General features: G+C 40.5%; 1 protein-coding gene across 1 annotated transcript in view; it reads left to right on the top strand.

The window, feature by feature from the left end:
* LOC119949827 (ancylostoma secreted protein-like) overlaps positions 1–12344 on the top strand; it is a 42234-nt gene that overhangs the window by 25334 nt on the left and 4556 nt on the right. The window contains 7 exon segments of the mRNA XM_038771666.1: positions 117–262; positions 1715–1809; positions 3689–3777; positions 6059–6117; positions 7593–7712; positions 10907–10997; positions 11238–11383. Coding sequence (XP_038627594.1) covers positions 117–262; positions 1715–1809; positions 3689–3777; positions 6059–6117; positions 7593–7712; positions 10907–10997; positions 11238–11383 — 746 coding nt within the window.

Here is a 12344-nt window from a genome sequence, read left to right as displayed (position 1 = left end):
CATAAGAATAACCAAATCGTTCTTCTTCCTGGTTCTGTATTTGTTCTATCTGGAAACAGAGGAAGTCCTCTGGAGCCCCATGCCAGCCCTAGATACACAATCTTTTCTTTTTCTAGATACCACCTGCAGTGAGAATTACTACATGTCCACTTCTCCCATATCCTGGGCTGAGACCATCCAAAATTGGTATGGAACTATATCTGAGTTCAGCTATGGTAGCAAGACAACTAGAAGAGGTGCTCCAGTAAACCTTTATAGCCAGGTGAGGACATAAAGAAGAGTAATGTTCCCACTAGGACAATAATGAGCAGTGTGGGCTAGTGGGGAAAGCATGGGTCCAGGAGTTATAAGGGCCTCGGATCTAATCCAGACTCCACCACTTGTCTGCTGTATGACCTCCGGCACTTCTCTGTGCCACAGTTACCTCATCTGTAAAATGTGGATTAAGACTGTGAGCCCTATGTGGGACAGGAACTATGTCCAACCTGATTAGCTCATATCTAACCCAGCACTTCGGTATAGTGCCTGGCACAATCAATCAATCGAGTAAGAGCTTAACAAACAGCATAAAAAAAGCAAAACTCAATCAACCCAACCATTGTCCATCCAAACATTTCAAATTTCCTTTTCCTACGGAGCTTCTGGAAGAGGCCATGTGATGGGTACCTCACTAGTTCAGTTACTCAAATTCCTTGGCTCAAAAAGAAAGAAAAATTGGCTCTATCTTTCCAAATCATTCAACCTAGGACCTCAATCCAACATTTGGAAGATATCCCAGGGTCTAGAAGGCAGTCTGCTCTGTCCCTCTGCCAATTTTGTAAATGACAGCTGAGGCTGAAATGGTATAAATTAATAATGGCTTGGAGAGCACTCCACATGCATTTTCCTGTTGTCTTCCCAAGTGTATCGCCTGCTCCTCTTTACAATTATGCTTGAAGCTCATCTCTTCCACTAGCCATCCCCAATATCAACCATCTTTCCACTCTCAGATTACTTCGTGTTTGTAAATATTGAGAGATTTTATACTTATGCTTCACCGGACTACTGGGCCTATGCTTATCTACATCTACATCACTTAGGCACATCCAATACAGTCCCTGAATTTGCTCTACCTTCTCAGTAGATAATAAAACAACATTAGAGAAGACACTCTTGTACATTCTTTGTAACTGCCCAGAGTAAGAGTTATATAATGCTCTGTGGCAGAGATTTTTGCCAGGACAAACTTCAACCAATGCAGGCAAACCCTAAGAGGCAGCACAGCCCTCTAGAGAAGTCCATTGCCCTCACAAGGAGAAAGTACAAGGAGAGTAATAATAATAATAATAATAATTTTGGTATTTGTTTAGTGCTTACTATGTGCCAAGCACTATTCTAAGTGCTGGGGGAGATACAAGGTGATCAGGTTGTCCCGTGTGGGGCTCACAGTCTTCATTCCCATTTTCCAGATGAGGTCACTGAGGCCCAGAGAAGTTAGTGACTTGCCCAAAGTCACACAGCTGATCAGTGGTGGAGCAGGATTAGAACCCACAACCTCTGACTCCCAAGCCCGGGCTCTTTCCACTGATCCACGCTGCTTCTCTGTAATTCATACTGTCCAGAGGATTTCAGGACCAGATCAAGGATTCTGATGTACCACCTGGGTGGATGATCTTTTGAGATGGCTTCTTCTTATGTCATTTCAACTTCTGAATTTATGTTCTCCCATCAACAGATGGTGGCAGCCAACACACACCAGATTGGTTGTGCAGCAGCCTTCTGCCCTGACAGTAAATTCCAGTATGTTTATGTTTGTCACTACTTCCCGCCGTAAGTATGGAAGAATAAATAAGACTGCTTTATTTCTTGTGAGTGTAGCTTAAGTTACCAAGATTACCGAGCTAGCATAAAATGAATAGAATCATCTTGCTTTACTCAAGGGGAGAATGTATTTGAATTCAAGTAGAAAATGTCCCACAGATCAGTATTACTGATGACTAAGCTACAAGAGTGGTGACATGGTGGTTGAGAAGAAATGTGGCCTAGTAGAAACAGCACAGGCCTGGGAGTAGGAGGATCTGGGTTCTAATCCCAGCTTGCCCCTTCCCTGCTGTGGCACTCTGAGCGAGTTACCTAACTTTTCTGTGCCTCCATTTGCTCATCTGTAAAATGGAAATTCAAAACCCATTCTCCCACCCACTTAGACTGTGAGCCGATTGTGGGCCAGGGACTGAGTCTGACCTATTTATCTTGTAGCTACCCAAGTGCTCAGTTGCTTGGCACATAGTAAGCACTTAGAAAATACCACAATTATTGTTATCATTACTGGAAGTATAGGTACTTCTGTGAGCCATTCAGTCCAAAGTGACCAGTACGACCCATAGTGACCAACTGAGCAACACCTTGGCCTACCAGAGGATTGGAAGGGCTGGGTGGGAGACTGTGAACCCATTGTTGCGTAGGGATTATCTCTATTTGTTGCTGAATTGTACTTTCCAAGCACTTAGTACTGTGCTCTGCGCACAGTAAGAGCTCAATAAATACCATTGAATGAGTAAATGAATAAGACAGAGGATGTTCTTTTGAGAACAAATGCCCTTCTGACTTGACCAAAGTCTAAGAATTTCCCTGAAGCTCCCCAGCAGGATGAGGGATAGAAAAATAATAATAATTCTGGCATTTGTTAAGCACTTACTATGTGCCAGGCGCTATACTAAATGCTGGGGTGGGTACAAGCAAATTGGGTTGGACACAGTCCTTGCCCCATTGTGGAGCTCACAGTCTCAATCCCCATATTACAGATGAGCTAACTGAAACACAGAGAAGTGAAGTGACTTGCCCAAAGTCACACAGCAGATAAGAGGTGGGGCTGGGATTAGAATCCCATGCCAGTGCTCTATCCACTACAGCATGCTGCTTCTCATACAGCATGCAAGATCTTACAAGATCTTCGTCAGGTAGATGGATAGGATGACTCTGGGGTTTGATGACCACAAGGCTGTTTGGCCTCTTCTTCTTTCATATGAAATTGTGGCTACTATTAGATTAACAGTAGCCAAAGTCAGGCCCCTAAATGTGCTCTCCCAAGCATTTAATCCTCCTTTCCAAAAATAGGCCTTCCCCTATTCAACAACAAGGACCGTCCTGGTGGGTGGGAGCATTTGGTCAATCTGCCATAAAAATCCCATTAGATTGTAAGCTTCTGATGGCAATCAATCAATCAATGTATTTATTGAGCACTTACTCTTCTCAGCATACTAAGTGTTTGGCAGAGTTCAATATTGGCTATCTCTATTGTACTCTACCAAAAGCTTAGTACAATCTCTTTCACTTAGACTGAAAGTCCCATAGGGCACCATTCATTCATTCATTCAATCGTATTTATTGAGTGCTTGCTTTGTGCAGAGCACTGTACTAAGCACTTGGGAAGTACAAGTTGGCAACATATACAGTGCCTACCCAACAACAGGCTCACAGTCTAGAAGATTATCGTGTATCCATCGCAGCACTTAGTACAGTGCTTGGCATATAGAAGACACTTAAGAAATACCATTATTATATAAATATTAAAAGTATAAATGAATATTAATAATATATAATTAAATATTTATTGTTATTAATAATAATATTTATTGACTGGGGAAGGAGTCTGGCTGCTTTCCAATGCTTCCTTTCTTTACATTCATGCTTGATACTGTCTGTACTTCAGACGAAATTCCTTAGACTCTCCAGACACACCTTACGCCAAAGGAACCCCCTGTGCAGAGTGCCCTGACTCATGTGACGATGGACTGTGCAGTAAGTTTGATGCCCTGGACTCTATGGGATCATCAGTATAATTAATGACCCCATTTCAAATGGATTTATTTGAGGAAGTCTATGTGGAAAAGGCACAGGGCTAGAAGTCAGAAAATATGGTTTCTAGACCTGGACCTGCTGTTGACTCACTGAGAGGCCTTTAATATGTCACTTAAACCCCTTTTCACTTCAGTTTCTTCTTCTTTAAAATGAGACGAATAGTGTCTGCCTCACTATCTCTCACAGATATGGTGGGAAGTTGCTCAGATGTTACATGTGAAAGAACTCTGAAATGAAGATGTTTCATAAAGCTAGAGTTCCCAAGGTTATGAGGGCAATATATATTCCCTGGTGTTTTCAAGGAACTAACTTTTTAACATTACCAGTTGCCTTGGTAATAACTATTGGAGATTCCAAACCAAATAATGGGTTGAATTGGTCTAGTGGAGGAAGAGGTGGTTGACCATGACACTTAGAGAAAAAAAATCTTCTTGAGCAATTAGCAATCATTAGTCAAAATGGTCACTGATTCAGAATTCAAACAGGGCTTGTATTGATCAATATTATTACTATTATCATTATTAAGTGCTGTCAAGTTGCTTCCAATTCATAGCTATTCTATGGCTATATTTTCTCCATAACATCCTGTCTTCTACCATAATCCATAACCTTTCTAGCTGCTGTTCTGCCTCTTCCATTTTTTCCCTGGACTTTTCCTAGCATTAGTGTCTTCTACAGAGAATGAGTCCTCCTGATTATGTTTCCAAAATTTGCTAATCTAAGTAGAGTTATTTAGCCTTCCAAAGACCACTTTGGCTTAGTTTGCTCCAAAATTCATTTGTTTGCTTTTCAGGCAGTCCATTGTAGTCTCGAAAACCTTCTCCAAGAATCAATGCTCTTTCTATCCTGTTTTTTCACTGTCCAGCTTTTGAATCCATAGATTGTCACTGGAAATACCATTAAACTGACAATTTGTATTTTTTGTCAATTGTCACATCAGCACGTTTCATGACTTTTTCCAGGCTTTTCATATCAAATCTTTCTAATGTTACTCTTTGGCATATTTCTTGACCACTAGTTCCTTTATTATTGATTATCGATCCCAATGAGATTGAATACTGAGATTGAACAGAATCAATAAAGTTCTGGGAGACCTGACCTAAACAGTTCAGATAGACTGTCTCACTGTTTCTTGGATTTATGAAGAGACTAGGTCAACCTCTGAAAGTACTGGTCTATGTAATTTAGATTCTTTCATCCTCACACAGAATGATATACCTTATGACTGCAGGGCCAGGTTCTAATTCTGTCTCTGTCACTAACCTGTTCTGTAGCCTTGGAGAAGCCATTTAATTTCTCCATACCTAAGTTTCTCATCTGTAAAATGGGTATAAAATATCCTCTTAGCTTATGAGCCCAATGCAGGACAAGGACCACAAAGGATCTGATTATAATAATAATAATGATGGCATTTGTTAAGTGCTCACTATGTGCAAAGCACTGTTCTAAGCGCTGAGTGGATAGAAGGCGATCAGGTTGTCCCTTGTGGGGTTCACAATCTTAATCCCCATTTTATAGATGAAGTAACTGAGGCACAGAGAAGTTAAGTGACTTGCCCAAAGTCACACACCAGACAATTGGCAGAGCTGGGACTTGAACCCATGACCTCTGACTCCAAAGCCAGTGCTCTTTCCACTTAGCCATGCTTCTTCTTGTATCTACTTCAATGCTTAGAGTCTAGTAAACACATTTAATTGATGCCATTCTGATTGAAACATATTCTGGTCCCTCAGAGCTCTATCTTTCCAGGGTCCTTATTCTATCATTTCCCCAAGGTTTGCATGTTTCACATAAAGCCTGCTAGAAACAGGGTGATCCACTGATCTAAAGCTATAAGTAATAGAAGTAGATGCTTTTCAGAAGTGCAGGAAGTCCACTGTCAGTGAGAGTAAGCTCAGCCCTTTTGGGTGGTCTGGAAAGAGCTGTCTACAAGAACCATGAAAGGGTCCGCTAGAAAGGAAAGAAAGGAAAGCATTTGCCGCCTGTTGGCCTTTGCTAGGCCCAACAGAAAGTTTCATATAAATGGATTTCAACCTCATTGTAGTGTTTCTTGGGAGACCACAGGAATGAAATGATATAAATAAGGAAAGCCTTGGAAGGGAGGGGGGTAAAAGCAAATCAAAATAGATCCAAGGCATTTCCCTTTAAATTGAGAAAGCTAAGTTATTATTCATCATTATAAGACTCTTTTTAATCCTTTTTGGCTCTGTTTTGACTTTAGCTGATCCCTGCATTTTTGGAGATACCTTCTATTCCAGCTGTCCTGATTATAAGAGAAAGGTTTGTTAAGGTTTTGTCCCATGAGTCAATGAGATACCTTAATCCTGTGATGTCTTCCTGTTGAAAGTCCCCTCTTTGGTGCAGCACCTGATCCCTAATGAGGCTGACAGGGAAAGCAGGTATTCTGAGCTCAGCAGTCTATGGCCTCCTTGATTTTCACAAAGGCAAAAAATAGTATTTAGGGACAAAACAAGATTCTTGACATAAGACAAGAAGAATCAGGGGTAATTCAGGTGGATAGATTGGAAGACAAAGATAACAAGGAGGAGCTTGATCTTTATCCCCAAGGAAAGGCATTTTCACCTCATCTGAAACTCCACACACATAATCCTAATGTAGGAATTAATTATCAGTGTTTAGGTAGTAACCGGGAGACAGCTAGTCAGTATAACCTCTCGAAGATAGATCACAAAATGTTTTTATTTTATGTTTTTCCTCTATCTTGTGCCTGTTTTGTCTAATGCCTAACACTCCCCTCACCAAAGCATTGGACTTTGAGTTGAAGTAAAGGTTTCTGGCTGAAAACCCATCTATAGTGTCTCACAGGATGGGCTAGCTCAGCAAATTCCTGAAAATAGTTGTATATCCTGAAGAGAAAAGACAACTCTAGATAAGAAGCTATCAACATGCCTGCTGGCCCTTCCACCCAGCATCAGGTGATTTTGACTGCAAATGGGTTTTGTACATAAAATTTTGGGGTGCGCTTCAAAATGCGCTGCCCTTGTCTGCTTACTTGCTCATTACACTCCATGCCCTAGCAGAAACATGACTACCAGGGACAAAAGAGTGTGAGTGGCACTTTAATCAATGCCTCCTGGTAAGCTCATGATCCTAAAATCTTTGCAATTGATTAAAGATGAGAGATTCCATCAATTTTATTTTTTTTCCCAGTCCGTAAGCCCTCCAGAAAGTAAGCAGGTAGCAAAGTAAATAAACTGTGCATTACTTAGCATTCACTTAGCTTCAATGTCACTATCCAGGGCTGAGAAGGAAAGTGTTGTTTCAAAGTTGTCTCAGGGTTAAAGCATCATGTTTGTGTCAGGAGTAGGAGATCGTGTCTTGTCTCTACTACTGACCTACTGTGAAACTATGGATAAGGAAATGTGCCTCTGTGGGCCTTTCCCCACAGGCAAAGCCGTAAATACTATTACCTGTTCCCCAGAGAAGACCAAGGCAATAAGACATTGAGCTGCTGAGCAGTAAGGTACTAAATAAAGCGTATCAGTGATTATAATGAAGACTAGTCTATAGGACACATCCAAAGTGAGGACATCTTCTGAGCTCCCACGTTTACAGGTGGAAAGATGAAGTCACTAAAGCTCAGGGTCAGACTTCCCAGAAGCACTAGAATTACCACTCAGAGAATGTGATCCCTAGTTTCCAGCTGAAAAGACTAAACTACATCCCCTTTACTTATATGTGGAATATGTCCATGTCATCAAATGAATTCTTACCACTCACTTTTGCTTTTGAAGCCCAGTCCTTTATTTCCCTCTCTGTCAACTGAACAAGCATCCATCCAAAAAGAGATTGTTGATAAGCATAACGACTTAAGGAGGATGACTGATCCCCCAGCTCGCAACATGCTGAGAATGGTAAGTTAAACATCCAATAACTGCAGACCTGCCAGCATGGTACAGTTCTTAGAAATAATCTGGCAAGAATTCATGCATCATTATGGGCAGGGAAGTTCAGGTAATTCTGTTACATTGTATTCTCCCAAGTGCTTAGAACAATGCTCTGCACATAGTAAGATCTCAACAAATACCATTGATCTACTGGCTCCTACTCTGTAGCACTTTAAAGTGGACTTTTTATGGCATTTGTTAAGCACTTACTATGTGTCATGCACTGTTCTAAGTGCTGGAATAGATACAAGTTAATCAGGTCAGTCGGAGCTATTCATTCATTCAATAGTATTTATTGAGCTCTTACTGTACACAGAGCACTGCATTAAGCACTTGGGAAAGTACAATACAACAATAAACAGTGACATCTGAGTCTCTGGCACAATGAATAGTGTACTGGACTTCTAGTGTGGAAGGTGCAATTTTAAGATTGTGGGTTAGAGTCCCACCAGTGTTGTCTTTCAAGCGCTTAGTACAGTGCTCTTCGCACAAGTGCTCAATAAATACAGTTGAATAAATGAATTCCCTGCCCTCAGTGAGCTCACAATCTAGAGGGGATAGTCTAGAGTATCTGCCTCACAGAGGGACTCACAGTCTAAGTAGGAGGGTGAACAGATATTGAATCTCCATTTCATAGGTGAGGAAACTGAGGCACAGAAAGTCAAGCGACTTGCCCAAGGTCACAGAGCAAACAAGGAAAAGTAGTGTGGCTCAGTGGATAGTGCACAGTCCTGGGAGTTAGAAGGACCTGGATTCTAATCCCAGTTCCAACACTTGTCTACTCTGTGACCATGGGCAAGTCACTTAACATCTCTCTGTCTCAGTTACCTCATCTGTAATAACAATAATAATAATAATGGCATTTGTTAAGCACTTACTATGTGACAAGCACTGTTAAATGATGATTAAGACTGTGAGCCCAATGTGGAAAATGAACTATGTCCAACCCAACTACCTTATATCTACCCCAGTGCTTAATAGAGTTCCTGTGGTACATAGTAAGTGCTACAAATACCTTAAAAAAAAAAAAAGCAAGTGGGAGAGCTGGGTCCTCTAACTTCCAGGCCCATGCTTTTTCAACTAGGCCATGCTACTTTGTTATTGTTGCCTATTTTATCTAGATTATACTATCAGAATATCTTTGGTGGATTGAATATTTGCTTCCAAAAGTTACTCGCTTAGAAGTCTCAGATATGAGGAAAGGGATAGGGACAGGAATGGATGTTTTTTGGTGCTTATTATGTGGTGAATCTTGCATTCTTTCCACTCTTTTACGCAATACAAACCAATTACCTTACGTGTCTCCGAAGACAAAATTCCTGTCATTGCTAACACAAATAGTTATGGTACTTCATTCATTCATTCAATTCATTCAATCGTGTTTATTGAGCGCTTACTGTGTGCAGAGCACTTAGGAAGTACAAGTCGGCAACATATAGAGACAGTCCCTACCCAACAACGGGCTCACAGTCTAGCAGGGGGAAGTACTTGTTAAGTGTTTATTAGTACAGTAGCAAGCACTGTACTAAGAACTGGGGTAGATACAAGTTAATCAATTTTAACACAGTCCCTGTCCCACATGTAACTGTAAACTCCTTGTGGGCAGGGATCAGTCACGTCTACTTATTCTGTTGTATTCTATTAGTGTAGTGTTCTCTCCAGAGTAAGCACTCATTAAAGACTATTGATTGATGGGGCTTACAGTCTAAGTAGGAGAACAGATATCGAATCCCCATTTTACAGATGAAGAAACTGAGGCACTGAGAAGTTAAGCATCTTGTCCAAGGTCACAGAGTAGGCAAGGGGCAAATGAGGATTAGAACCCATGTCCTCTGGCGCCCAGGCACAGGCTCATTCCACTAGACCACACTCTTTCCCCAAGACTTTTGAGTACATATCTTTGTAAATATCTGTACATTATATTTTTTTCATTTACATTCATCTATGTCTCTCCCTGTAGATTGTACGCTGCTTATGAGAAGCAACATGGCTCAGTGGAAAGAGCACGGGCTTTGGAGTCAGAGGTTAGGGGTTCAATCCCAGCTCTGCCAATTGTCAGCTGGGTGACTTTGGGCAAGTCACTTAACTTCTCTGTGCCTCAGTTATCTCATCTGTAAAATGGGGATTAAGACTGTGAGCCCCCTGTGGGACAACCTGATCACTGTGTAACCTCCCCAGTGTTTAGAACAGTGCTTTGAACACAGTAAGCACTGAATAAATGCCATTATTATTATTATTATTGTAAGCTCATTGTAGGCAGGGAATGTTTCTACCAACTTTGTCGTATTGTACTACCCCAAGCATTTAGTATACTTTTCTGCACATTGCAAGCACTCAATAAATACCAATGATGAGGATGATGAGTACCTCTCTCTCTGCCCTGTTAATTCCTGACTCTCTTCTTCAACTTCTTCACCCAAGTGTTCTGCAGTATCTATAGATGGATCTGCAAAGAGCAATTCTGTTTGGGGAAAGATAAATTTCAGTAGGAAAATCCAATGTGATTTCTAATGAGACAAACTCTAAGGGGTAACATGGTGGGGGTTGGGTCACGCAGAAAGGATTCATGTATTTAATCAATCAATCAATCGTATATATTGAGCGCTTACTGTGTGCAGAGCACTATACTAAGTGCTTGGGAATTACAAGTTGGCAACATATAGAGACAGTCCCTACCCAACAGTGGGCTGTATCCCAATCCTCTCTCCCCACCTCTTCTGGGATTCCTGTCATCAGTGGAGCTGAACTTTCCCTGTGGCATTTTCCTCCACAGAATAACTCATTTTTTAGAAATAAGTGCAATTCTGCTTTCTTGGCCCCTTCACTCTGAAACTACAACTTACCTTGGCAGGTGACTGTTTTCTCAGCAGTAGCCTCAGGTTTAGCCATGAGCTTACTGACAAGAGGTTATTCACGATAAACTCTTGCATTTTTTTCCTGTTCAGACTCAGAAAACAATCCTTTAAAAAGGCATATTCAATCACTGACTATTTTAAGGAATACTTCAATATCAATTAAGGTTTACTTCTTTTAAAGGTTAGTCAAAGAAAGAATTATTTTGACTGGCAGATTTTTTTCTGTAATGCAAATGGTGCCTGTTGCCATAAATTCTTATACATTTTTCAGGGAAGTTTTAAACATCCACATTTGCTCTTTTTAAGGCCTGGAATGCAGAAGCTGCAAAAAATGCTGAAAACTGGGGAAAGATGTGTACCTTGTCCCACAGTCCCACAGAGAAAAGAAGAATTAACTGTATGTATAGCACCTTGGTTAGCCTGTACTATACCTTTGATAGAACTCATCCTTGTAGTCCATACGAATGGGTAAAATCCAGTTTTATCAACTTTGGGGCTTAACAAATACTACTATTATTATTATTCATAATTACAAGCCAAAGATTAGTTATTTCAATACAATTTTAAAGGAAAACCTGTACTTATTTTTTAATTATTTTCGTGTGTGTTTTTCATATGTGTCATTTTTCATTTTTAGTTGCTGGCTGTGGAGAAAATTTATTCATGTCCAGTTACCCTAGCTCATGGTCTGATGCTATCCAAGCTTTTTATGATGAAGTGAAAGATTTTAAGTATGGATTTGGGGCCACCAAAGAAGGTGCTATAATTGGTCATTACACACAGGTATGATTGGCCATGATGTAAAGAGTATACTGATAATACCTTCCAGGAAATAATTCAAGGCAATGTCTGACTCTTCCTCCCCATTTTAAAGTTTTACTTGGCAACCTGGGTATCACTGGTTCTCAGACAGAAATGAGTCTGATGTTCTGCCACCTTGGCCTGGTTTAAATGACTGCACAGGCAATTAAATTTCAGGTTGACCTCATAGTAATTATTGTCAGTTTGGTTACAGGAGCTTCTGAAAGACAACAGGGAATTTTTCATTAAAGAGGACTGATATGGTTTACATGATAGAAAGTAATGAGCAAGATGAGTGGCCTTTTTTGGCTACAAGGCAATCAAACTGTCTCCTTATTTCACATAGCAATATCCTGATTCTGCTCTCAAGCTCCCTCAATCCATTAACTCAGTTTGTAGTAGTTGCATTTTCTGAGCTTCCACTGAGTGAAAATCACATTACTAAGTCCTTGGGAAGTGTAAAACAGAGAAGTAATAGATTCTCTGCCCTTGAGGTGCTTACACATTAATGGGAGAAACAGCCTCTTTGGCATACTTAAAGAATGACCTCAGTTTCCAGAGTTTCAGTTGGCTTTTAAGGGGTCTTCTTGTGTTGAGTTGCTGATGTAAGATTGTGGAAAAGGATCATCAACAGGCACAATGTGAAGTACAAAGATACAAAAAAAATTGGATCTTTTCAGATTTCAGACTGTCAGTCAATCTTACGTACTGAACACTTACTGTGTGCTGAGCATTGTACATTGTACTAAGTACTTGGGATAGTACAATATAATAATAAATCAGACACAGTCTCTGTCCATAACAAGCTTACAGTCAGAGGGGAATCTGGGGCAATATTTTAGGCCCACTGAGTTTTAGAAGAGTCCATCAAGATACCATAATCTTAGGTGTCCCAAGGTAGTCCTTTTATCACTCGACTGTAACCCTGTCATTATATTATAAA

Source organism: Tachyglossus aculeatus, chromosome X1 (assembly GCF_015852505.1).
Source record: "Tachyglossus aculeatus isolate mTacAcu1 chromosome X1, mTacAcu1.pri, whole genome shotgun sequence".
Taxonomy (NCBI): Eukaryota; Metazoa; Chordata; class Mammalia; order Monotremata; family Tachyglossidae; genus Tachyglossus; species Tachyglossus aculeatus.
This window is presented reverse-complemented; position numbering and strand designations above follow the sequence as displayed.